The 27,543-nt window shown below is 45.4% G+C and overlaps 1 protein-coding gene across 5 annotated transcripts in view; it reads left to right on the top strand.

Moving 5' to 3' along the window:
• The window catches only part of SPRING1 (SREBF pathway regulator in golgi 1), a 270,150-nt gene that overhangs the window by 71,470 nt on the left and 171,137 nt on the right, over window positions 1-27,543 (top strand). Inside the window, exon 5 of one of the 5 annotated variants that reach the window (XM_061169844.1) lies at window positions 25,714-26,234. The exons of the other annotated variants lie outside the window; for them this stretch is intronic. Coding sequence (XP_061025827.1) covers window positions 25,714-25,791 — 78 coding nt within the window. The 3' untranslated portion in view covers window positions 25,792-26,234. Of the gene's footprint in view, window positions 1-25,713; window positions 26,235-27,543 lie in introns of those variants that run through there. 5 annotated transcript variants of the gene reach the window in all.

Genomic DNA, 27,543 nt, shown 5'->3' with positions numbered 1-27,543 from the left:
TTGATTTCCACCACTTCTGTTTTTTATTTTAATTCTGATGGCTGACTTTCAGCTGAGAAACCGGACCAAGAAAAGCAATAGGGGATCCTAACAGCAATTGCATTCTGCCCTTAGAATCATCTCCTCGTGCTCTACAGACTACCCCTGAGTTGATTGAATCTTGTATTAGTTTTTCTGTTGCTGTCTAACAAGTTACCACAAGCTCAGTGGCTTAAAATAACACCCAAAGTGTTACCATCTCACAGTTCTGCAAGGGTGGAGGTCCAGCATGGAGGAGCTGGGGTCTCTGCTCAGGGTATCTTCAGGCTGAAATCAGGTGTCATCTGGGCTGAGTTCTCATCTGGAGGCTCTGGGGAAAATTCCATTTCCAAGATTTTTCTGGTTGGTGGTGGAATTCAGTTTCTCATGACTCTAGGATTTGCTGACTCTCAGCTGGGAGCCACTCTCAGCTCCTAGAGGCTCTCCACATTCCTTGGCATGTGGCCCCCTCCATCATTAAGCCAACAATGGCGTATAGAATCCTCATTCTTCAAATCTCTGACTTTTCTGTCTCTGACATTTAGATTCAGCTTTATAGGGCTCATGTGAGTAGGCGAGGCCCACCTGGAAAATCTGTGTCTCTTAAGGTCAACTGATTTGCAACCTTAATTACTTCTGCAGAATTCCTTCTTAGCAGTACCTAGATTAGTGTTTGAAGAACTGGGAGAGGTGTATATACAGCAAGAGCTGGGCATCTTGGGGACCATTTTAGAATTCTGCTTCCCACAAGGCTTTTGACACAAACACTAAAATAGGTCTTTTGTTGACCACGGCTTCAAAATGTTTTAATGCACCAGCCATGCAAGAAGTTCCAGCTTTACAGCGGATGTTGGCCAACAACCGTTTAAAGTATGACAGTATTCTGCAAATTCGTTGATATTGTCTCTACTGACTCTTGTTGTTGATTACTGATGGCTTGTTGTTGAATTGATGGCTCCTGTTGGCTTCAGGGACTCTTAACATGTGGACTGGGACCTTGCTGAACCTTGACAAAGTGATAAATCGCACTTTTATGTCCTTGTTTGATTCTGTGGCTCTTTTGAAAGGAATACGCTTCTGATGTGCCCCATAAAATCCTCTTTGATGTGCCAAATATGGACAGTTGAACTTTTAAGGAATTTTAAGCACAAAAAATTAGTATTGGCCCATATTGATGCAAGTACCACTTTATGTTTATTCCTTACGGTGGACATTAGATTTAGGAAACGCTCCTCATTCTCAGCAATGTCATTTCCCTCCCCTGTATGAGAGTCTACCTCTCACATTCTGAAACGGGAAAAAAATTGCCTCTTATTATATTAAGTAAATAAACCACAGTGAGCACATGTGAAAGCAGAAATGACTTTGAAAGAGAAAGCCAGTGGGAACAGAGGTCAAGTCAGAAGTGACTAGAAATTCTTTTAATACTGTTGAAATGCAGTAGGTTTCAACTAGTCTAAAAACAGCATTTTCCAGCATGTGTTATTGGGACACTAGTTTCATAAGATGAATAATAGATGTTAAGTGAAAAAGGGTTCTGTGGTCAAATAGGTTTGCCATTAAAGTGTATTAAAATTTCTGAGGGAGAGATACAGTATGTTGTGATTTCCAAACTTAGAGGTTGAATGCTCATTTTGGTTTTCCATTTAGGAAATATTTATGAGACTGGAGCTTTAAGGAACATGCTTTGGGAAGGATTGTGTTGAACAAATTCTCTGACTTGGAAAGCAGGACTATGTGTGTTAGCATCTTTGTGGCACCAACCCAGAAATGGACACATCTCCACATTTGTGTCACAAGTACATGTATATGGGCCATAGATGCATACATTTGGATCATAAAGATAGATAGCAATTTTTTCTGCCTCAAATAAATTTCCCAGTATAATTATTTCCTAATTCCTTAATAGTCTATTAATACTATTCTCAATCTAGCCTTAGAAGTCGCCTCAGACACTTGTTACAATTTTATGTCTAGTGAATGGAGAAGAGAAGGAAATGAATATTTATTGATTATCCCCAGTGGGGTGGGTGCTTTGTATACTTTGTCCTACTTAAACTTCACCATAACCCTGCTGAAGTAAGTGTTATTACCTTCAGTTCATAAATGAGGACACTGAAACTCAGAGAGCTTAAGCAGTTTGCCCAAGGTCACACAGCTTAGAAGTAGCAGAGGGCATTCAGATTTAGGGTCCAGGATGGTCTGACTCCAAAGCCCCTCCTCTTCTCAATACACCCCTCTGCTTCTCTGCCCTTGTTGCTGATCTATTTTAATTTATGCTATAAATGAGCTTGCTAAAAGCTGGGTGTAGATCAAACATTTCAAATTGAGTTGTATTTTCCCTCTGATCAGCATTATGATTTCAGTGATCCTTCATCTGCAACCACCAGTGGTTTGGGGCATATATTTGAGTTCTCAGTTTCCCCATCCCTTCCCTATTCTCTATCAAATGATTAATGATCTGAAAAACATGCTTTTATAATGCACTAGGGAAAACAAATTCTGATTTCATTTATTTTCCATACTTCTGTGCTACGAGGGGAGCGTATTTTTCATTTATTTGCATAGTTATAGAAAGCCTACAGCCAGACAGACTCAGGCTCAAATCATTTGACCTTTGGCAAATGACTATTTCTGTGCCTGTTTCCTCAGTCTGTAAAATGGGGATGGTAACTCACTCTCAGAGGCTAGATGAGGACTAAGTTCGTGAAACGGGACAATTTAAAGCACTTTCATAGGGGTGCTTAGAAAAATGTTGACTTCTCTTCTTCCTCAATATCAGGGCTTAATATTGGTGATAAAGATGAAAAACAGAGAAAAAAAATGCCAGGACACCATTTAAGGGCTCTGAAAATAGTTACGAAGAAACTAGCACCTGTTCCCCTGTTGCTCTTACCAGTTTTGCTACTAGTTCATTTATGGCCAGTTGGTACCAATTCAGGGTATACTTGAAAATTCGAGCAAACATGAACATACATTAATATTAACCAAAGAGCAAATATTTGTGAAACTCCCTTGGCCTTCATGTTTACCTTCACTCTGAGAAGCATAGTTAGCAGAAGTAACGTGAAACAAGAAGGCTGTCCCCATCATCCAGGGAAAGGGATGTCCCCTGTTTGCCACACTGGGCCTCTACCTGATCTCTGTCCTAAGTTGAGGAAGATACATTGGTGTTTAAGCACAAGGTATTTTTACTTAAACATATGTCATTTAAAAATGCTCTTATCTTGATATCCACAGACCTAGAGAGCACAGCGCCTTGCCCGTGCTAACATCATTTTGCTGAATCAATGAATATTTACAGAAACATGCTAAACTCTGTTTCCCTGCATATTTAACTCCCAACGGCATGAAAAGGTTTTGTTTTGTGTCTGGACGCAGTTCGGCTCCTGGAAAATATTTTCCCAAGGAGCACAGTGGAAGATGAAATAGCCTGACTGCTCAAAATAAAAGCTATGCCAATATTTGTCCCCCAGACTCACCAGCTCTGACTTTTGGCTGTTTGAGACAGACTTTCATGGCTCAGCAGAGAGAGCAGCAGGGCATCTCACTTCTGCCTGAAATCTTAGGTTGACTCTAGACCCCACCATACACACACACACGCACACACACGCACACGCACACACACACACACCATAGACTTCCTGTTTAGAATCGTCAGCTGTCCAGTTCACTCATACCTCCTTCTGTAGGGTAAATAAAGAGTGCTAAAGCAATCTGGAAAACTCGCCACCTTTCCACCCTGTTAAATGATCCTGTACGCACTGTGTACACACCGCATAACCCATTCCATGCTGCCCCTCAAGCTGCTTCAAAGCAGCTCCTAATCACTGACCTGGGTCAGCTTCGCCTCTCGCCGACTGGAGCGGCAAGGTTTTCCAACCTTGCACCCTTTTGCTTTTGAGTCCTCTGGTGGTCACCTTTTGGACCGTATAGATTAACCTCATTCACAGCAAATTCCGCTCAGAGGCCAGGTGGGAGCCGGTCTGACCAGTGAACTGCACAGTCCCAGAGGGAGTGCTTTGCAGAAAGCCCACTGAGACGGTGACAGCGGATCCTCCCCCTTCGTCACTCACGGTGGCAGATCGGAACAAATTGTCCTCGGTTTTTCATATTTGAGGGAGTCAATGGGTTGAGCAGGGTGGAGCGGGCAGGCTGCCAGTGGAGAAGATGCAGTCTCCCTTTTTGCCAATAGGGGCTTTTAAAATAGTGTCTCAAGAAAACCGTTGCAAACAAGAGATCGCAGGGATGTTACACAGAGACACACAAGGAGGTTGTTGCTATTTCTGTTAGCTGCTTGGGTTAAGATGATGAGTGGGTTTTTTTTTTCTTTAACGTGGGGCGGGGGGCAAGGGGAGACCAGTAGGATTTGAGAAACAGAGAATGCTGTCCAAGATTCTCGCTGATAACTGGGTCTCTCGAGCCTCGGGCAGCGTAGCTTCTCTCTTAGGACAAGTGCAGCTGTGTCCATATGCTTTCCTTCCTCCCTGCTGGGGGAGAACAAAACTCATGACAGAGACAAGAATTCAAATATCCAACTCCAGTGCTTTTGCCACATCCCTGGCCTTTCCCTATTGAACTCAGCTCTAGTTCCTTTTTTCTTTAAATCATTTATTTTATTATTATTTTTAGCTGTGGTAGATATACATACGTAAAATTTACCCTCCTAACCACTTTTAAGTGTACAGTTCAATGACATTAAGTACATTCACATTATTGTGCAACCATCACCACCAACCATTCACAGACCTCTTTTCATTTTGCAAAACTGAAACCCCATACCCGTTAAATACTAACTCTCCTTTCCTACACCCTCCAGCCCCGGTAACCACCATTCCACTTTCTGTCTCTGTGAATTTGACATGTTTTGTTGTCACAACTTCATTGAGGTGCTATGGGCATCTGGTAGGTAGAGGCCAGGGATGCTGTTAAACATCCTACAGGGCACAGCACAGCCCCCAAAGACCAAGAATTACCTGGCCCTATCAATAGTGCCGAGATTGAGAAACCCCAGTTTAAGAGATACAAGGAAGAAGGAAGAGAAAGGAAAAGAAATGGATGTTGACCCGGAGAAGGGAAGATGGAGAGAAAGAAACAGGAGTGGACACATTTACCGCAGGGAGCCAGAGCCAGAACTGCAGCCTGGGAGTCGGAAAACGAACTGGGCTTTTATTCCCGCCTCTCCAGTAAGCCTTGGTCCCCTTCCCTAATCACTGAGTCCCTTTTTTTTCTCTGCCTCAGTATCTTCCTCTGCTTAGTGGGGCTAACGCCAGCCCCCCGTGCCTGACAGAGTGACTTCGCAAGGTACTACCAGGGGTTGAACATGCTTGACCTCCGGGGCCTGTGATGGCCCCCATGTCACCCACCAGCGTAGGTTCGTAGGTTTGACCCTTCTGAGCCTAACAGAGGGGCAGGAGCTGAGAAAGTAGGGAGAAAGCATGACTGTGGTCACAGGGCAGTTCCCACATGCGTCTTCGCCTAATGCTACCTACGGACTCTCACACTCCACTGACTGACTCCCAAGAGACTCCCTGGGTTTCAGATCATCAATTGACATTCCCAGAATACCCAGATGATGCATGGCTTTTGCAAGTCCTGTTTTCTTCATTTTAAGGCATTCTAGGTTAGTGACAGAATGCAGAGGAGAGCCTGCCCCATCCTCTCGGGTCCTGTTTGTAATTTGGTGTATTTCCATATGTGTGCCCGTCATAACACCAGGTGATGTAATCATCTTGGTTGCAAGTGCTCACCTGTCTGGCCTGAGCCGAATTTGCAAATGCTCCCTATCAGCTCCCTATAAATATTCATTAATGATGAGGTCAGATGAAGCTGTGGAATTCAGCAAAGGATCATTATTGACACAAACCACAGCCTTCTCCCCACCTGAAGGGACCCTGGGCCTTCCAGGAGGAGCAAGGGAGACTCAGGATCACATGTCAAGAGCTTAGAAGAAATCAGACTGAGTTTAAATGAAATCAGGACATGAGAAGATGTGCCAGATGTTAATTACAGGGGAAAATACACGCCCGGTGACAAATGCGCTGTTCTTCTAGGCCTTGCTGCCCTCATTTCCTCTATCGTGGCAATTTCCCTAAGTGCAGCGGGGGCTGGTGAAAAATCTTTATGCCAATAAAATATTTGTAAGCTACTTTTTTTTTTTTAATTTGGTAAGCCCACCTGGAAGGCTGGCATACATACTGATGAGCTGGAAAATCAAAATGACCACAGAATTCACCTTCCAACAGGGGAAAGGTAAACATTGAGGATTGTTTTCATTAGTCCACAGATCACATATGAACAGCCTCTGCTGCCAGGGTTTATTGGCCTTCGTGTAGGTCTTTGGATTCTGGAGCGGGGGCAGGGGGGCTGCCTCAGTTACAGACAAAATAGATGGCCAGCCCAGTGCCGATTAACCTCCCATTAATTGATAATTAATTTTAAAACCTATTTACTCTCCCTGGAACAGCTGAGACTTTAAAGAGACCACTGTGAAAACAAATAGAGAATAAAGTCATCTCTCAGGAAATGAAGGGGGCCTCTTGGGGACTGAGAAAGAGCAGACCTCTTGGACAAGCCATTTTATTAAAGGATTCTGAATGTTCATGGAGGTGACAGATAAAGTCATAAGGTGGTAACAGCTGCCTTCTAAGTTTGCTGTCTCTTTACAGAACTGCCTCACTCCCCAGTAGGCTGACCAACTGTCCCCTTGTGCCCGGGACTGAGGGTTTCCCGGGACACAGGATTTTCAGCACTAAAGATGGGACAACCTCGTGCCCTATCTGAGCCCTAAACCCTCTAGATCGATTCTTTCCATTTCCTGCCTCCTTTGGGCTCCAGGCATTTGCCGGTCTCCCCTCAAACCTCTTTGGCAGTGCTCTCCATCCCTCCACACCCCATCCTTTAGCCTCATTGCCCTGTAGAACTTATAGAATGGCAAGGTTGCCGCATTGATGGATGTCCAGAGTGACTTATCAAATGCATTCCTTTGGCTACTTGTTCAAAAATAGGTTTATTATTACTTTTATTTAATTATAAAAACAACTAAAACATCCTTACCAACAAAGAATACCCGGGGTGGGGAAGGGATAAATTAGGAGTTTGGGATTAGCAGATACACATCACTATATATAAAAGAGATAAACAACTAAGACCGACTGTATAGCATAGGGAACTATATTCAATACCTTGTAATAACCTATAATGGAAAAGAATCTGAAAAAAATATGTATATATATTATATATGTATATGTATAACTGAATCACTTTGTTGTACACCTGAAACTGACATAACATTGTAAATCAACTATCCTTCGATTTAAAATTAATTAATTAAAAAAAGAATACCAACAAACTCAGAAAATGCAGAAAAAAATAAAGAGAATATAAATATACAGTGACTATAAATAGAGCGAAACAGAGCTCACTTGAATCTCAGCTCTTGGGGGAAACACCATCAGTATCTTTGTACAGACCTGTTTATTAATCTTTAAAACAAGGAAGTCTCAAATCTTCTGGTCATATCCTATTTAATTCATTCACTTTTTAATGGCCTGGGGAAAATATGACTGTGGTTTCCACTGTATCTCCATCGTGATTATTCTAGACACTCAGAAGAGACCCAGATATGGAGATTCTATTGTTCATAACATCATCTGTAACGGTATATTATAACATCATAACAGAACAGTTAATGGTAAATATCATCATAATCATGACAAAATGGTATTTTCTACCATTGCTAATGAAAAATGCACTTTGGCTTGGAGGGTTTAGATATTAGCCAAGGTGAGCTCTCCAAGACATCTCATTTCACACCCTGAGCACAGTCAAATTCACACATTCAGGTAATGACCAGTTGTTCCTGCAGGGTTTAAATTGGGAAGCTCAAACTCTTCTCTTCCTGGGGATCTCTGAGTTTCACAGGAGGGTCTATGAATCAGCACACAGTAAAAGATCTGTGACTCTGAGTTTGAAACCCCAATTCCCTTGCGAGATGTGGATGTAATATTTACTGGTGTCTGGCAGGGGGATTGGTAAAATACCCACGTGCTCTGTGAGTGCAAATGCTCATTATGTACAGCAGTCCTAGTCAGCTTCTATTCAAATAATAGAGTCCTAGGACTCGAAGGAATCCTTAAAGATTGCCCTGCTTCCTGAAATATTGGACTTATATCCTTTTCACTCATTTTTTCACTCATTACTTTCCCTTCCTCCCTCCCTCTCTTCCTTCCTTCCTTCCTTCAAGGCAGCTCTAGTTGAGACTATGGATTCCCAAGCTAGTCTATCTAGGTATAAACTCCACTTTCCATTTACTAGCTGTGTGCCCTTGGGCAAATGACCTAACCTTTCTATACTCAATTTTCTCATGTGTAAAATAGGGAGAATAATAGTACCTACATCATAGGGTTAGTGTGAGGATTCAGTGGGTTAATATGTATGTATAGCACAGGTTCTATAACAATTCTAGCTCAGTCAATGCTAATTCATTCATTCACCTAAGACCTACTGAGTTATTACAATGGAGCAGGGAGTGTGCTAGGTCTGGGGGCCTTGCATTAATGAGAAAACTGATCTCTGCCCTCATAGAGTCTACCATCTAGAGGTAGCCAATAAACAATACAAGTAATACAATAAACAATGACATGACAATAAACAAGTAAACAGGTGAAATAATTACAAATTGGGGTAGAGCCTCTGAAGGAATCAACAGTGTGGTCAGATGGAGAACAATGAGGGAGGTGTGCTCTTCAGCTACTGCATGGTGCAGGCAAGCCTTTTTGAAGAGGTGACATTGACCTGCGATCCACGGGTCAAGCATGGGAAGGGCCGAAGGGAAAACTTGCCTGGCAGAGGGAATCACTGGTGCAGAGTCGGGAGCTGGGAAGGTACTTGTGTCAGAGCCAGTGCAGCTGGAGCAGAGCGGGCAAGAGGATGAATGTGGGGTCGGATGAGGTTGGAGAGCTGAGCGAGATCCCGTCACACAGGGGCTCTTGAGGAGGCAAGGGGTGTGATTTGATTTCAGCTTTTAAAAAGCTCATTTTTGCTGTCGCCTGGAGAACAGACTGCAGAGGGGTCTATCAGGCAGTTCTTAGGGTAAACAACGGAATCCACTCTGGTTTAAGCAGAAAAGAGATTTTTTAAAATGATGTGAGGTCACTCTCAAAGTTATTGGAGAGGACCAGACTTGAAACTAAGCTTCCAAGAGCAGCCCCCAAAACGATGCCTGCAAAGGGGCCTGATGCTTAAATCCCTGTGCAGCTGACGCTGAGCACCACATGCTCCGAGCACAGCTTGCCACCAGGGTCCCAGCTCGACTGGCAGCCTCTGGGCCATTACTGCTGCTGTTCTGGCCACAGACAGTCGGGGGTCTCTGCACCAGCAAACCCAGACCTTTGGGACTCAGTGTGTGAGGAGCGGCCGGTGCGTGGGTTCTGGGTCACACGCCCACAAGGGGGCCTGGGAATTTGCGTTCTGTATTCTAAAACATTGAGCAGGTGGGACTCACGTGAGGGCAATTCTTTATTCCAAGAGGGCAGCCAAGAATACGTCATATTACCAGAACACGACAGCAGCCCACGTTGGCAGGGCAGGATACTTGGATCCGGTTGGGAAGCGGTTACAGTCACGAGGGCAAGAGCCAACGGAGTTGGGACTAGCTCGGTGCCTGGAGCTAGGCAAGGAGCAGCAGGTGGTCTTGAGAAGTGATTTGGAGGTCACAGCTATAGGACTTGTTAATGGCTTGGATGTGGGGGAAGAGAGAGGGAAAAATCAAGGATGAATGCTGAGGTGCTGGTCTCTAGTCTATAGATATTTTGACCATATTTTTCTATGGAAAAATAAAGATACCTCACCCAGCAACAAGACGGGGTTTTGAAATTAAACAATTCCTGGGAAACTGAGGACATTATCAGATCTATCTGCCTGTTCCTCAGAAGTGGATCTGTTATCCAGAATATTCTTCTGCATCTACTTTCTTTGTATGTCTCAATTATCTCCAGATACCTTGTGAATGAGTATCTGGAAGGAACTGATAACCTGGGTCATCATGTTAGCTCTTGAGCTCCCCCCTCCCCTCCATTGTCTCCTCTAAATGGGCTTCCAGGTGGTGAAATGGACTGATTTGAGTTTCAGCTCCTCTGTGACAGAAGTGCTAACAGGCTGTGAAACGGTTGAGAGGCAGGCTGAAGGAGGTGGCAGGAGAGACCCCGTCCTTCCTGCAGGAAGTGGGACTCACGGGCTCACCCAGCCTGTGGTCCATGTCAGGTCCTTTGTACATAGCCCTTAATGGGGATGACGGTGCATGGATTTGGTGAGGGACATGCAAAGCCATCAGCCTGAGGGCTCCTGGGTCTGCCTTTGGCTCATATAGAAACACAGTCCAAAGAGTAACTCAGTCCTACACACCATGGGTAAACAAAATCTGCTTTGCTGCATTGGAGGTTTGAGTCAGTCAAGGATGAGACAACAAGTTAGATGCAGAGAAAGGACCAGAAATCCCCTAGACTCTAGTGAGTCTAGGCTTGTGTCTTGATGACTTCTCCTCCCAGGGTGTCTGCAGTCTTAAAAAGACCAAAGGAACAGTCAGTGTAGTCCCAGAGTCCTAGGGCTCCAAGGTTGTTCTAGAAACATCTTTGTTACCACCCATTAATTCACACCATGGAGATGGGTGTCTCCTCCCCTCCCCCCCACCATGAGGGTTGGGCTTGCTTTGGGGTTGGCTTCTCACCAGTCTCATGTACATGGTGGCTTTACCGCATCACCTTGACTGGGCTCACCCACGTTTCCCAGAATCCCCATCCCTGTATGTTCCCGATGATTCAATCAATCATGCCTATGTGATGAAATCCCAAATCTCTGCACAAAAAAGCCTGGTAGAACTTCCTGGTTGGTGAAAACATAGCTGTGCCAGGATTCACGTTCATGATGGAACACATAGATGATTCTCCCCTGATTCCCGGGGAGAGGGCAGGGAGGCTCCATGTTCGGGACCCTCCCAAACCTCACCCTATGTGTCTCTTCCTTTGGCTGGTCCTGATCTGTGTCCTTTACAACAGAACCGTAATCATAAGTATAGCACTTTCCTGAGTTCTGTGAGTTGTTCTAGGGAATAATCAAAGCAAAGTGGGTCATGGGAACCCCTTGGTTTTGTGGCCAGACGTGCAGGTGGCCTGGGGACCCCACTTGGGGCTGGTGTCTGAAGTGGGGCAGGTGTGTCTAGTGGCCCAGGTTTTCTGATTGGCCTCTGAGAGATACACGTGCCTCGTCTGCTAGTGCTCCCTGCCTCCTCTACCCAGGGTACTCTTTGCTATCCACCCAAGCCCTCTGATCTACTCTTTTATCACACACTTGTCATTTTCCAGTTCTCTGGGTGTCAGAGAAGGAATGATGCCAATCAGTGCTACAAACACTAAATGGGTGAATATTGCAGTGGCGCTCCAAAAAAAGGACAAAGCCTTGGCAGATCGGGCCAGGCTGGAAGAAATGCAGCATTTATCAGCTTCAGAAGCTTGGGAGAGATTTCTATGACTAGAGATTGGGTGAGGTCGTAGCAAGAACCTTTCCTTCCTGAGAATTTTTCTGATACTTGCTACCCAAACCATACAACCCTGGGATTGTATGCAATTTTCCTCCTTGTTTGATTTCCCCTTGCTTTTAAAGATCTTTCTTCACTAGACTGTCAGAGCAATAATAGCAGCTACCATTTGTAAAGAACCCACTCTGTGCCAGGCACTTGCCATACATTGTCCCTAAAGCTTGCAGTCCACAAGTTCGGATTATTAGCTGCACTTTGCAAATGGGAAAACTGAGGCTTATAAAGCCACATGCTTTGGGCACAGGACCGTACAAACAAGTATAAATGGCAGAGCTGTGATTCGAGCCCAGATCTCTCTGGCTCTGAAGTCCGTGCTTTGCCCTCACCTCCATCTAAGCTCTTTTAGTCTAGGGAGACACCTCTGCGTCTCTGGCACACAGCACCAGGTCTGGCAAGAGTTGCTTTACCTTTTTTGAAAAATAACTATATTTTGAAAAAAAAAAAAAAAGAGTTGCTTTACCTTGTATTTGGTGAATTCTTCTGCCCCACCATCTCCACCTCCTTAACTGGCCCCTTTTCTTCCCAGACACAGGGAGGTGGGGGAGGAGTGGGGGAGAAAGGCTTGCCTGGCCTGCCCCCGCTTCGAGCAGATCGCTGGGTATTTTTAGCAGCCTGGGAGGACTGCTAGTCAGAGGGGCTCAGGTTTTCAACTTGCCTTGTCAGCCCTGCCTCCCGAGTCCCCCGCGAAAGGTTTACGGTCAACTCGGAGCAGGTTTGCTGATGCAGCCACAGTCAAGCACTCGGAGTGACCCAGCGCTGATTTCTTGCCCATCTCTATCCTGTAACAGAAGATTTTTCAATCGAGTAGGTTCGTCTCATGCACGACATTAGTTTTAAAATAGCTCTAGCCCAGCTCTGAGGATGGCACGAGGCCCCACACAGGGATTTGTACTCGAAGTCATGGAAATACATTTATTTTGCTTTCTTCTTTCTCCCTCTTTGAGAAATACTCACGCAGGAGTATTTCTCGCATGTCAGGAAAAAGACTCGCTCTGCAGTGAAGACAAAGAGTGGTGTATGGTGTTTGTAGAGAGAGGAGAGCTCTGTTTGGGCTCACCCGCAGGCTTCTCGGGACTAGATAATGAGGGGCTTCCTTAGCACTTGACCCCGGGAGTGTGAGCTGGAAACTTGCAGCAATGGTGATCTTCCTGCAATTTCAACACTGGACGCGGGGTTGGCAGAGAGGTGTCGCTTTGCCAGTTTCAGTGTAATGGGAAAGATGAAGCGTACCTGGGTGTGACTGAGCCCTACAGACAGCATGAAATCACAGCCTGAGCCTGTTCGTGGACAGAACGGCTGACCTGCAGAGATCAGTGCATAACCTCGTGCGTCATCATTTTGTACCTACTCAGGTATGTCTACAGGATGAAGTCCTAGAAGTGGGGTTGCTGAGTGACAGAATGTGTGTTAGTTTCCTATGGCTGCTTAGCCACAAACGAGTGGCTCGGGACAACACAGAATGTATTCTCTCACAGTTATGGGGGTCAGAAGTCCAAAATCAATTTCATCAGGCTAAAATCAAGGTGTTGGCAGGTCAGATTCCTTCTGCAGGCTCCAGAAAAATCATTTCCTTGCCTTTTTCAGCTTCTGGTGGCCACCTGTCTTCCTTGGCTTGTGGCCCCTTCCTCCATTTCCAAAGGACACTAATCTCTGCTCTGTCAGCACATCGCCTCCTCCTCTCTGATCTCCTGCCTCCCTCTTATAAGGACCCCTATGATTACATCAGACCCACCTGGATAACCTAGAATAATTTCCCCATCTCGGAATTCCTAACTTAATCTTAAATCCTTTTTGCCACATAAGGTAACACACATTCTGGGGATTACGATGTGGACCCTAGCATTCAGCCTCAAAGGGTCTGTACTTTTATACTCTTGACAAATTGTAAATTGCTCTCCATAAACGTGGTAACAATTTACCTCCTCACCATCACTATAAAGGCAAAACTATTTCTTATACCTTATCAGCACAGCTTTCTCAAACTGATCTTTGTAAACGTGATGATAAAAAGTCATACCCATTGTGGTTTTAATTAGCATGTATCTTATGAGTGAGATAGAGAATACGTTTATATGTTGAAGAGCCATTGTATTTCACCTTTGGTCCTCTGTCTTGTCACATCTTTTGCCCATCTTCCTTTGGGTTGTTGGCCTTTTTGGCCTTTGAGTTGAATTGCAAATGGTATTGTTATTATTAACCCCTTTTTACAGGTGAGGAGGTTGAAGCATAGAAACTTTAAACAGCTTGCTCAAGGCTGCGGGATGGTAAATGGCAGGGTGGGGATTGAAACCATCCTTGACTTTGAACTTTATCTATGTTGCAGTCTTATCAGCTGGCAGCTAAGCGTAGATTATTTCTCTGTCAAAGCACACATTAGGGATAACAAACAAAAAACAAAACAAAAAAACAAAAAAGAGGTTTCTCTTATGCTGGATGGTGCTATTGCAATTTTCCAAGAGCTTTTATTTTTATTACCTCATTTTTACCTTCCTAGATACTATCATCCCATTTTATAGGTGAGGAAACTGAGGCTCATAGAGACTTAGGAGCCTGGCCTCAGCCATATGACTGATGGGTATAAATCTAAGTTCAGAACTTGCTCTTAGCCCCAGCGCCTTTGTGCTATGCCATCAGCCATTTGTGGTTTAAGGCTTTTGTATACCACCTTCAAATTTTGTTACCCCAAGTCCAGCTATATAATCACTTCTTTTTTTTTTCTTTTTAAATTTTATTTATTTATTTATGGCTGTGTTGGGTCTTCGTTTCTGTGCGAGGGCTTTCTCTAGTTGCGGCAAGTGGGGGCCACTTTTCATCGCGGTGCGCGGGCCTCTCACTATCGCGGCCTCTCCTGTTGTGGAGCACAGGCTCCAGGCGCACAGGCTCAGTAATTGTGGCTCACGGGCATAGTTGCTCCGCGGCATGTGGGATCCTCCCAGACCAGGGCTCGAACCCGTGTCCCCTGCATTGGCAGGCAAATTCTCAACCACTGCGCCACCAGGGAAGCCCTATAATCACTTCTTTACTATCATTTTAAAATTGACTCGTTTTCTAAAAATGTATCCCCATTCTAATCAGTAACAGTCTGATGTGCCCTATTTGTTCCTAATTCCACATATCTAAGAATTTCCGTGTCCCACCTAAAACCCTCTCCTTGTTTCCCATAAGTGGTAAAAATACTGCACATTTTGGAAACACTGCATTACATTCATAAGACCTCATGGAAAATGACAGACCCTTATAACCATTGCCCTTTATTAAGCACCTACTAAATGTCAGATGCTTCATTTAATCCCTATAGCAACCCTAAGAGACTGGGTTTTCTCAGTTCATGGAACAGGAAATGGAGGCTCAGAGAGGTTAGTTGACTTACCCAAGGTCACACAACCAGCAAGTGGCAGAGCTGGGATTTGAGCCCAGGTCTTTCCGACTCAGAAGCCCATGCATTTACCCCAGACCTGCACTGCCCCAGGTCCCCACAGCCTGGGCACTAGTTTGCTGATTGCAAAGTCTGTCCCCAGTTGGTGATCGCTGGCCAGGACCTCAATCATCTCTGTAAGCTCTTTCACTGTGCACAGTTAGGATTTCTGAGGCAGCCCACCAAATGATTAAAGGGCCTTACTGGTATGCCTTCAATTGTTTTATGGGCATAACACCTCCACGAGGTGGGCAAAAACAATGAACCCATTTACAAGGGAGTAAAGTTGGAGAGGTTACATGATTCCCTAAAGTCACCCAGTAAGTGAGCTGCAGAGCCAAGAATAATAAATAATATTATTTCAGGAGACTCAAACTCAGTGAACCTAAGAGCTTCCCAGGGCCCCATGGTGCTCAGGTCATCAGAAGGTGTTTCCCGGCCCTGACCCTTCAGAAGCAACGCTTCCTCACCAGTGCAGAGGTCGGGGTGCAGTGCTTACGTCTGGGAGTTATTCAGACTGTCCGTGTGAGCTCAGACCACCCAGAGCATTTTCTCACCGTTATTCCTTTCAGATCATAGCTAGCGTATGTTTTCCATCAAGAGAACGGCACTATGTATTTTGTAGTGGTAAAAATAATACAGATTTTATTTAGTGGAACACTCCCAGGGTTACTGTGAAGATGAATGAATTAGCATTCCCAAAGCACTTTTGAATCCTAGACAGGCTGAAGTGGAGGGCAATTCTATTGTTGTTCATCCTAACAATAGTACAGGCAGACCCCAGAGATATTGCGGGTTTGGTTCCAGACCACCGCAATAAAGCAAATCACATGAAGTTTTTGGTTTCCCAGTGCATATAAAAGTTATGTTTACACTATACTGTGGTCTGTTAAGTGTATACTAGCATTATGTCTTAAAACAATGTACATACCTTAAGTTAAAAATCCTTTATTACTCAAAAATGCTAACCATCATCTGAGCCTTCATCAAAGGTCATTGATCACAGATCGCCGTAACAAATATAATAATAATGAAAAAGTTTGAAATATTTCGAGAATTACCAAAATGTGACACAGAGACAGGAGGTGAGCAAATGCTGTTGAAAAAATGGTGCCGATAGACTTGCTTGACGCAGGGTTGCCACAAACCTTCCATTTGTAAAAAATGCAGTATCTGCAAAGCATAATAAAATGAGGTATGCCTTTAATTGATTGGTGGGGCCCGGGCGGGGGTGGAGGGAGTATTTCCTTGATAACCTTTTGACTCTTCTATGAAAAACTGGTTGAACAAAAGGTTGTTATTCCCATGGGTATAAAGATAATTCATAGCTTCCGATCTCCACTTCAGCCATTTCCCTGGTATTCTTAGCTATAGTTTTTCAGATTCTAGTGGCTGGTGTGACTGACACAGCAGAGTAAATTCCTTTGGGCTTACTTCTAGACTGCAAACTATCAAAAGGATGCTGTATATCTGAGACACAGCTAGTTTGGTTTTCAGACTTCGGGAGTTAAAAACTTATGTCCACACAAAACCCTGCACACAGATGTTTATAGCAGCTTCATTCATAATTGCCAAAAGTTGGAAGCAACCAAGATGCCCTTCACTAGGTGAATGGATAAATAAACTGTGGTCCATCCAGACAGTGGTCTATTATTAGCACTAAAAAGAAATGAGCTATCAAACCATGAAAAGGCATGGAGGAAAATTAAATGCATATTAGTAAGTGAAAGAAGCCAATCTGAAAAGGCTACATACTATATGATTCCAACTATATGACATTCTGGTAAAGGCAAAGCTGAGGAGACGGTGAAAAGATAGTGGTTGCCAGCGGTTGGGTGGGAGCAGGGAAGAATAGGCAGAGTGCAGAGGATTTTTAGGGCAGTGACACTGTTCTGTTTGATACATGTATGGCTGATGCATGTCATTATACATTAGTCAGAACCCATAGAATGTACAACACCAAGACTGAACCTGAATGTAAACTATGACTTTGAGTGATTATGATGTGTCAGTGTAGGTTCATCGATTGTACTGTAACAGATGTACCACTCTGCTGGGGGATGTTGAGAATGAGGGAGGCTGCACACGTGTGGATATGTGGGAGGTATATGGGAACTCTCTGTACTTTCTGTTCAACATTGCTGTGAACCTAAAACTGCTTCAAAAATTAAAGTCTATTAAAAACAACACACACAAAAAACTTAGAGTATGTCTCCTGGAGATTTCCAGTTTATACAGGGGAAAGCTGAGGGTAGACTTGGGCATGCAGTGGGCATCTGACTCCAGATCTGCTGACCTTGAGGTCGTTGTCCTTTCCACCATGCCCTACCTGCCAAGGAAAATGTCAGCATCACCCCATCCATGACCTGGTTGCCCACACTCAGAATGGAAGCCGCAAACACTAGCGTCTGTGGCCCCCATGAGCCACCCTCCCCAGAACCTCTTCCTCAAGCATTCTTGCTGTTGAAGCCAGACGGTGGCAATTGCCTCTTAATGGCAGTGGTGCCTGTTGGCCTGGATGGTAGTTGAAATCTTGTGTGCACACTGACTGGGCATTAGGGGGTGTTTATGTTGTGCCTTGAGCAAAGGAAGGCATTACTCACACCAGCATCTGCTCCCAAGAAGTCTGAAAAGCTCACTTATTCAGCAGAGCACGATGGAAAAATGCAACCCTGAGCCAAAGATCATCCTTTGGCTTGTTTGAATGTGGGGAACCAGGAGTCCTAACCCTTTCCTTTCATTCGCCCCAACTGTTGCTTGAAACTCTTCAATCTTAACTTGAACTCTATAAATATAAATACTTCCAGTTTTAAAAAAAAGTATATAAAACTAACTTTTTTTTTTTTTTTAGTAAAAAACTTTATACCAGGAAAGTTTGCCTCTTATATCTTTGAATGGATTAAGTTTCAATTTATAAAGTCAGATTAAAATGGGGGAGCCAGATTCCCACTCGCACAGGGTGTTTACTCTGCTCCTGGAAGCCCCAGGAGGAGGTCTGGCCCCTTAGCCGTTTCCTCTGACCAGCAGCTGATTCCTTTGATATCCCGTCTTGTGTCCTGTCCAAAATAAATGATGGGAGCGATTCAGGCTCCAGTAGCATGGAGAGACCGTCTGCTGGTGCCATCTGATTCCTCAGCAGGCAGAGCTGCACAGCCCTGGGATGCAGTGGCCACCGAAGCGGATTTGTCGACTACGGGTTGGGGGATACCACCTTGCCCTTCACACAGGAAAACAGCCTACGAAGAGGGAGCGCTCTGCATAGTCTCAGGTTCCAGGCACTGGAACTTGTGCCAAGAACTCGCCTGGACCTCTGATCCTACAGGAAGCTGCCTCCTGTGTGATGGATCGCCACCAAGTTGCTGTGTGACCTTGGGCAAGGCACTTCCCCTCTCTGAGAATAATTTTCCTCATATGTAAAAGAAAAGAGCATCATCATAATAATAGTTAATGAGTATATCCTAGGCACTCTCTTAGTACTCCCCTCCCAGAGGTCCTCTGTGACTGACATTATCATCCTTATTTTGCAGGCTAGGGATTGTGACTGAAGGAGGTTTGCCCACAGTCACAGAGCTGGTAACTGACACAGCCGGAATCTGGGCTCAATCCAGCCGACTCCAGAGCCTATGCCATTAACCTCCCACGATACGATATCAAACACCTTCCGCATGGTCTCTGCGAGTCCTCAAAGCAACTATAGGAGGCTGATGCTATCATTACCCACGTTTTATAGGCGAGCAAAGGTCTCGTAACATCTTTTCCACCTGTGAAAAAACTATTATTTTTAAGTTCAGGAGGCCGGTGACAGAAACATGAGTTTAGGAAGGTCAGCGCTCAGACTTCCTGTTGGCTGAGGAGAAGGGACAGAGGGCATAGAGTGAAGGGTAAATGAGAGGAGAGAAAGTGGCTCCTCAGCCAGGTCTGCAAAGCCCTTTCCAAGGGACCCCTCAGCGCTCCCAAATCATTGATTGCAACAACCCTGGGAGGTAGGTGCTGTCACCACCCACTTTTTACAAAGGAGGATGGGGAGAGAGAAAGATGCCCCAGGTTATAGAGCTCTTAAGTGGAGCCTTGGGGCTTGAGCCCAGGCCCCCCTGATTCCAAAGACCTAACTCTTGAGCTCTTTGCCATCCATCATGCCTCCTGACACTGACCCCTGACCCTCTACTCTGTCCACCCGAGCCCTCCAGATTCTATAAACGCCCCATATACTTTCCAACACCTGTGCCTTTCACTGTGCAGGTTCCTCTGTCCAGAACGCCCCTTCTCCCTTTTGTCTGTTGGCCAGATTCCTTCACAGTTTTCTGATCAGGCCAGCTCTGGGCTCAACTCTTCTGAAGTCTTTCCTGAGACCCCTGGCAGATGCCACACCTCTCCATCGGTGTCCCCTGAGCTCTGTCATGGAAATGAGAGTGTCGGATGATGACGGTGGCTGTAATAATAATCATCGTTGTCGTAAAAACTGCAGCCTTCCTTGAGTCCTTACCGTGTGCCAGGCCGGGTGCTCAACATTCACACATACCTCATTCAACATGTTCCCATCACCTCTGTCTTTCTGAAGAGGAAACTGGGGCTCAGAGGAGTTAAGTACCTTTCCAAAGACCCCTCAACTAGTACACGCCTGCACCTGCGCTGTCGTCAGCAGTAGGCGATGTGATGTTGGAAACAAGAGATTGGAAGGATGCAAGGAATGCGCCACAAGCCAAGGAACGTGGGCAGCCTCCAGAAGTGGAAAAAGGCAAGGAAACCCATCTCCCCTGAAGCCTCCAGAAGGAACCGGCCCTGCTGACACCTTGATTTCAGACTTCAGGCATCCAGAACATAAATTTGTGTTGCTATAAGCCACTAGGTTTGTGGCCATATGTTATAGTAGCAAGAGGAAACTCATAAGGCAGAAATGCTTTTCAAGGGAGGAGCTGACATTCTGTGGTCAGCACCTCAGCCAGGGCCCTGCTTACAGAAAAACATGCTTGTTCAATGAAGATGTACAGGCTGGGTGTCATCCATGAGCAAGACTGTCAAAAGATTTCAGTCCACCCCCCCACCCCTACCCCCATCTGTAATGTTGGCTTTTAAACCCAGATCTCTGGAGTTCAGCCTGGCCTTTCTGTCCACCGTTCCGGGAGAACAAGCACAACACCCCCACCCCCTCTACCCGTCCTGTTCGAATGAATGGTTCTTTTCTATCTGTATAAGGGATTATTGTTCTAATTATTTGTGCATCTCTATGGAAACATTCCTTAAAAATACTATATGTCAACTTGAATTTTCCACCAGCAACGTCTTTGGAACATCTGTCTGTGACCATGGACTTGGTTTACATTGAGGGAGGAGGTACTTCCCTTTCGTCCACGCATCAGTGATAGATAAAGCAATGGAAAAGCCTCTGGGCGTCAGGAAGCCTGAGCTACGTCCGGCCCAGGCCTGCCCTTAACTTTCTCTGTGACCTTGGACAAGTCACTTCACCCCAAATCCGTGTACTTCAACTTTACTTCCTTACTTGTAAAGTGTGTTGAACTGAATAATCAAGAATACGCCTTTCTGTTCTAAGATTGTATGCTTCTGTATCCTCTGCCAGTCAGAAACAATGCTTTTCTATCTACCAGCCAGCCTTGTTGTCCATCACTGTCCCTTTGCACTCTGTATCCAGGGATTACAAAGCTATTTACATTTTTCTGAATGTAGAGTAATAATATTAGTAATAATAATACCAATATCTGCTCCCATTTGTTGCTACTCTGCTAAGCACTTTACATGCATTATCTCATTTAATCATCACTGCCCCAGGGGTAGATGTTTTTTTTTCCCTGTTTTACGTATGAGTAAAATTAGGCTCAGAGAAGTTAAGTAACTTTCCTGTGGTCACACAGTAAGTGGCAGAGCTGGCATTTAAGTGAGCTCTCTGTTTTCAGAGCCTGCAGCACTCTTAACCACTTGTTCACAGACCACGAGGAACGTAGTTAGGGCCCAATCAGCATTTGCAGAATGTTTGAATGAATGAACCTGAAAATCATTCCAAGAAGCAAAACAGTTATCACTTTTCCCTGCTTGGGGCTGAAGGTACTTCTTAGAGCAGCCAGCCTCCAGCCGAGCTTCCTGGGGGCACACATAGGAGCTTCCTGGTTGGTTTAGGGCATGCCCTGCCTTGGAGGTCAGACCCGCAGGAAAATGGCAAGGTCTGAAGCACAGGTTTGGATTGTCCCTTCGAAGCCAGAAACCCCAGGGGGAGGGTGTCCCAAAGGAATACATTTTATTGCTTTTGCCTCAGCTATTCATTTACAGCATGAATTTCTCAGGCTCACTCCGAACTTGTGTTCTTAACCATGGAATTGGGTTAGTTATATAGAGAGAGACAACTTTATTCTGGAGTAGACCTGGAAAGAGTTTTAAGCCAGCCCTTGGCTCCCTGCCTTTCAGCCCAGCTGCTCCTGTCAGCAGCCCCTACCTGGTTTCTGAGTGAGAAGTCCAGGCAGGAATTCTTGGATGCTGTAATGAAGAATGAGCATGCTTCCCTTATTCATTTCCCCTTCTGTGGCTAGTTAGGAAGCAAAGAGAAAACCTGAGCATTTTCCCCCTGTACATCCCAGAAAGTCTTTTCACAGAAGATCTTTGCTTAGAAGGTCTAATTCTGTTTAACAGAAGACCAGTCCTAGGTTCCTTCTAGGGCTGCCATGGTTAGTGGTCTGGGTCGTTTCCAGAAGGACACAGAGAAATGCCTCTTTAGAGGGGCTATGCTAGCCTCTTAGAATAGGTTCATCTTTTTGACCTTTTTTGAGAGCTTGCTGTGTACATGCTAATCACTTAGAACAGGAGTTCCCAGTGGGGGTGGCTTTGCCCCCAGGGGACAGTCGGCAATGTCTGGAGACATTTCTGGTTGTCACAACTGGGTGTGTGTGTGTAGGGGTGCCACTGTCATCTGGTGGGGAGGGTCCGGGGATGCTGCTCAACATGCTACAATGCACAGGACAGCCCTCACCACAAAGAATCGTCTGGCCCCAAATGTCATTAGTGCTGAGGCTGAGGACTCCTGGCTTGGAGAAGACAGAGTGTGTTCTTCAAGGTAGGGGTCAGGGAAGGCCTCTGGAGAGGGACATTTGAGCAGAGACACAGAGGAGTGAAGGAAATCTGTGAGCAGAGGGGAGGCTCACTGCCTGGTGGGACTGGGGGTTTCAGTGTAAGTGCGAGGGAGCCTGGGGGTTCCCAGCAGGACGGTGAGATGCTCTCACCCTGTGCTGGTGGGAGTTGGAGGTACTTAGCAGGAAACACATGGTTTAGGTCTTTAGGAATTTGTGGTATCATCAGAATACGAATACAAGTACACATTATATTTAAGAGTCTGGAGACTGATAATGACAGTAAGTCTATAGGTGCCTACAGCCATTTCCAAATAGTTTTGGGGATTCCATTCAGTCTGTGCACACCTCTTAGCCATTTATTCAATAAATACTACTTAGCACCTATCAAGTACTAAGACCAGGGTAGGCACTGAGACTTCGAAGATGCACCACAGGCAAGAAGGAGGAGAAAACCCAAGTTCTGGAGTCCAATAGGTTGCCTCCTGCCACTCACCAGCCGTGTGAACTTGGACAGGATATTTCTTTACCTCTCTGAGCTACAGGTACATCGTCTGAACACTGGAGGGAGTTGATAATGGCATCGACCTTCTGGCATTGTTGGGAGTGGGTAAGTCACTTAGCACCACGCCTAGTAAACAGGAAAGCCCCAGTTAATGGCACCAGTGATGAGATGCTATCCCTGTGGCCCGGGAACTCACAACCGGAGCAGAGAGCACCAGAGAGAACAGTTTACTGTCACTGTTTTATTGTTAAATCACATTTAAACTCATCTCTACTGCAGTGGATGCCCAAGATACACTGTCAAGTGAAAACAAAGTATATTGCAAGAATGCAGGCAAAGTACAGTCCCATTTATGTAAAAGAAGAAGTTTTACGTATCACACGTGACTGTGTAGTAGAGCAGGTTATGAACAACGTACATAAATACGCATATATTAGAGGACGATCTGGAAGAATACCGACCCAGCTGTTACCAGGAGCTAGTTACCTCTGCAGAGCAGGATCGAGGCTCGGAGATAACTTTCAGTTTGTTGCAGAGACAGTCACGCTTACTGCATAGCCCTGTGTTCACATCTGTTTCCTCGTCTCCATGTGGTTTGATAGGGGCTGAGTGACTAATCTGGCCATTGGAGTGAGTGTGTCTGTGTGTCCCTTCTGGGTGGAGGTATTTAGAAGCAGGTGGGAGTTTTTTACTTTACTCTCCCCTTTGCTGCAGTGACTCTGATTCCATGTGCTGAGGTTGGGGGAGTCCCCATTGTCCTGCATCAGACTTTGTGTAATTGAGAAATGGACTCGTTAGGAGTGACTGAGATTTTGGGGCTGCAACATAGCATAGCACAGACTAGTTCACACCAGAAATGGCATCTACTTCTGTGCAGTTGGGTTTTTCCACATTAAGCATGCATTTTAAAAGTTAAAATTAAACTTTTCTCTGAAAAGGCTACATACTATACGATTCCAACTATATGACATTCTGGAAAAGGCAGAACTATGGAGAAAGTAAAAAGATGAGTGGTTGCCAGCAGTTGGGTTGAGAGGGATAAATAGGTGGAGCACAGAGCACTTTTCAGGGCCATGAAAATAGTCCGTATGATCCTGTAATGGTGGATACATGTCAGTATACATTTGTCCAAACCCACAGAGCGTACGACACCAAGGGAGGACCCTCATGTCACCTATGGACTTGGGCAGTGATGGTGAGTCAGTGTAGGTTCATCGACTGTAAGAAATACCCCACTGGGACGGGAGGTGTGGATAGTGGGGAGGCTGTGTGTGTTGGTGGGGCGGGGCACATGGGAACTCTCTATACTGTCCACTCAGTTGTGCTGTGAACCTAAAACTGCTCCAAAAATGAAGTGTTTTTTAAAAAGTTAAACTTTCGCTGTGGTACGGACAAGTCCTGTGACTTTAGAAACATACAAATTCCTGAAAACACCGATTATTATTAGGCTCAGGAATTAACCAGTCATGGGAAGTCTAGGGGTTCAGTGCCAATGTCAGTGGTGATCTACATCCTTGGGTGGAAGGCCAGTCATTTGGGGGAGCTTCCAATAGTTTGGGGACTCTACGGCTTAGGAAGGAAAAGGGGAGTGAAGACATTCAGGAGGATAACGCTGAAAACAGGAGGCTTTGAAATGGAAGGCAAGTTTCTTTTTGTGAGGCTGAGTCTAGGAGCTACGAGCTGCCTCTTTTCCTTTTAGTATCTTTATTCGGAATGAGACCAACAGCCCGGCCAATATCTATAAATAAACAGCCCATGATGATTTGTCCCTCCTGGTTGCAATTGTCCAAACAAAGGAAAGTAGCCCGTTCCCGGATCTAAGCCCCCCTGGCCACACTGAAGCCTTGGCAGCACTTGAGTCCCCAGAAAGAGATTTTAGTGGTTGCTGTGCAAGAATCCTCAAAGGCGTTTCAGCTCCAGTCCCCGGCCACAATTTAAGGATGGAGTCAGCCAAACATTTGTGAGGCTAAGTGGGGGGAGAAAGAGCAGGAGGAGGAAGGCATTTCTTAGCGCCCAGGGGACCCAGATGAGAAGCAGTCTTTCAGCAGTTTGATTTTTTTTTTTAAATCACTTTTGTGGTGCCACAAACTTGCCCTCTGATCTTGGCAAGGGGAGAACTTCTTGAGATAAGAATGCCAGGGCTGCCCTGCGGCTCCCGCACTTCCATTCAGCCCACTGTGTAATGCAGTCGGCTTCTGCCTCCCCGCCTCCCGAGAAGCTGGGCTTCCGAAGCCAACAGCAGTGTCCCAGTTGGCAAACAGAGGGGCTCCTTCAACCCCGGTGGCTCTGACTACGTCTTCCTCTTCCTGCTTCTACTTGCCGGCTACTCCTTGTGAGTTTCTCTTGCGGCTTGCAGTGAGTGTGGCCGTCCGTGCTCTTCCTTAGCTTTCTTCTTCCTTTTTTTTTTTTTCTTAGCTTTTTTCTTGTCTCAAAGTCTTTCTTCTTGCCTGCCTTCATATAGATTTCCTGCAGCAGGGCCTGAGACCTGTGCGGTCACACCGGGCCCCACTCTCAGAAGGACTCCGTGCTTGGTTTAATGTTTGGCTCTCACCGTCCTGAAGTTCTTAATACGTTTTGAACAAGGTGTTCTCATTTATATTTTGCAGTGAGCCCGGCAAATTACGTAGCCGGTCCTGCCTGCAGGTACTTTGTTTTAATACTTCCCCAAAGAAGTATGTGGGCAAGTGACTTAATTTCTCTGTGTCACAATTTTCTTGGGTTATTAAGAGAATTCAGTGACATCGTTCTCGGAAAGCGCTAAGTGCAGTGCCTGGCAGGCATACAGCAGGCACTCAACAAGTGCTGGTTAGGGTTATTATTGCTTCTGGCCTCTCTCCTCCCTTGAGCTGGTTCCCTCTTGCTCATCTCAGTGAAAGAGATTAGCAGTCATTCAGAAGTATAATCTGTTAATCGTTGGCTCCTCCCACTCCCCTCTCCACATCCAAACCGTCATCAGCTCCTCTTTATTCTGCATTTGAAATGTTTATTAAACTTTTCCTCTCCTTCCCTCTCTGCTGCCACTGTGCAGACTTAGCTTACACGAGTTATTCCAATGGCTTCCTAATTAATTTCCTCGCCTCCTGTCTTTTCTTTTTTTTTTTTTCCAAAACAGAGCCACTTGATCCAGCAGCTGAGATTAAGTCAAGCTGGTCCAACAGGAATTTATGCAAATGTCCAGGTTTGTCCTTGAGGATGGAGTGTGCTCCACTGAAAGAGGTTGGGAAAAGAAAACGAACATCGGTGCCTACTTCCGTGCCGAGCTTTGGACACACAGTTTTGCGTGCAGTCATCACCAGGATGCTATTAGGTGGAGATGGTCATCTCCCATTTTATGGGGAAGAAACCAGGGCTCCGAGAGCTGGTAGGGCTTGGGCAGTTTCACGGTGACAGAGCTGGGATTCATACCCAAATCTCTCTGACTTGAAAGTACCTGCTCACCAGAAAAAAGACATGAGTGGAAAAACTAGTGAAATGGGAATAGGACCTGTAGGTTAATTAACAGTGATGTGCCAATGTTAGTTTCCTGGTTTGGCTCATTGTGCAATAGTTGTATAAGATGTTAACAGTAGAGAAAGCTGGGTGAAGCATATACGGGAAATCTCTGTACTATTTTTGAACCTTTTCTTCAACTCTAAATTTATTTCAAAGTACAAAGATTAAAAAAAAGAAAAGAAATACCTTTCCACTACGTACTCTGTGCCCTTCACTGAACTTCTTGATCTTACTGTCTAGAACAATCCCCACTTCTTGATACTGTCCCCCCAAAACACACACACATGCACACACATGCACATGTGCACACACACATGCTCATGCATATTCCACACAGTGTCTTGCACAGGAACATCGGCCCCAGCTCTCTGCACCCATCAGCTGATGCAGCCCTGGCTATGACCTACCCCAAGGCATCAGTGGGAATTATGGAAGGAGACAGTAACCGGGTGCCTGTGATTTACACTATAACTGTGTTCACCCCCCCCTCCACCCTTTGGCTATAAAAATGCAGCGGTGTTGCAATTTATACATTGCAAAATGCCTCTCCTGCCCGCCACCCATCCCCTGCATCACCTCCTCCCCTCTCTGAGTTGGCGTGTAACCTTGATGATCCAGCCAAATGAGTTATTTGAGATGGAAACGTTAATTTATTTGAGCAGATGGGTGTCACCGCTGCTCTGTAAAAAGGTGGCGTTTTGCCGTATTGGCCCAGAGTGCCGCAGATGAAGTCCTGGCTGCGTCGCTGAATCACCGAGTGTGAACGGAATCATATGTTAACGGCACTAAGGGAAATGCCTATTTAAGCCAAGCCCTTCCAGAAAACAAATCCTCACCCCCCCCACCCCGATTTTTGTTTTAAATCTGGATTTTCGCATCTCTGATTTGCCGAGGGTCTGAAAAACCTGAAACTCATTATTTCTCAAAGTGTGGTCCAATGTCCGCCCACATCAGAGTCAAGCAAGGGTTTTATTAAAACGCAGATCTGTGGGACCCACCCCTGACCTACAACCCCCCACCCTTGGGAGTACAGGCTTGGGGATTCTGCAGTTTTAACAAGCTCCCTGGGTGACTGTCACACACACTGAAAGTGGGACCCCCGTGGCTGAAATGATGCTATCAAACTGCCCAGGAAAATCTTCAAAACAAAACAGAACAAAGCAAGAAACCTTGGGATCCGACGTGGGTTTTTTTTTTGGGGGGGGGGGAGTCCTGTTTTATTTCTTTCTACTTTCCTCTCCCCTTTCAGATTTTGTGCAAAAAAAGTATTACTTTTGTAGTCGGAAATAAATACGTAAAAGGGATAAAAAGATAGCACAAAGAGATTGTTTGTGCACTAGAAGCCAAAGACGGTTTGGAAATGTCAGGAATTTCCAAGACAAGGGGTGTCGCTGTCCTTGGCCCTGAACTTTCAGTCTATACTCTCTCCTCAGACACCCTCCACCACCCC

Source organism: Eubalaena glacialis, chromosome 15, assembly GCF_028564815.1.
Source record: "Eubalaena glacialis isolate mEubGla1 chromosome 15, mEubGla1.1.hap2.+ XY, whole genome shotgun sequence".
NCBI classification, from domain to species: domain Eukaryota; kingdom Metazoa; phylum Chordata; class Mammalia; order Artiodactyla; family Balaenidae; genus Eubalaena; species Eubalaena glacialis.
Note: the sequence above shows the minus strand (reverse complement) of the source record. Positions and strands in the feature narration are given on the sequence as shown.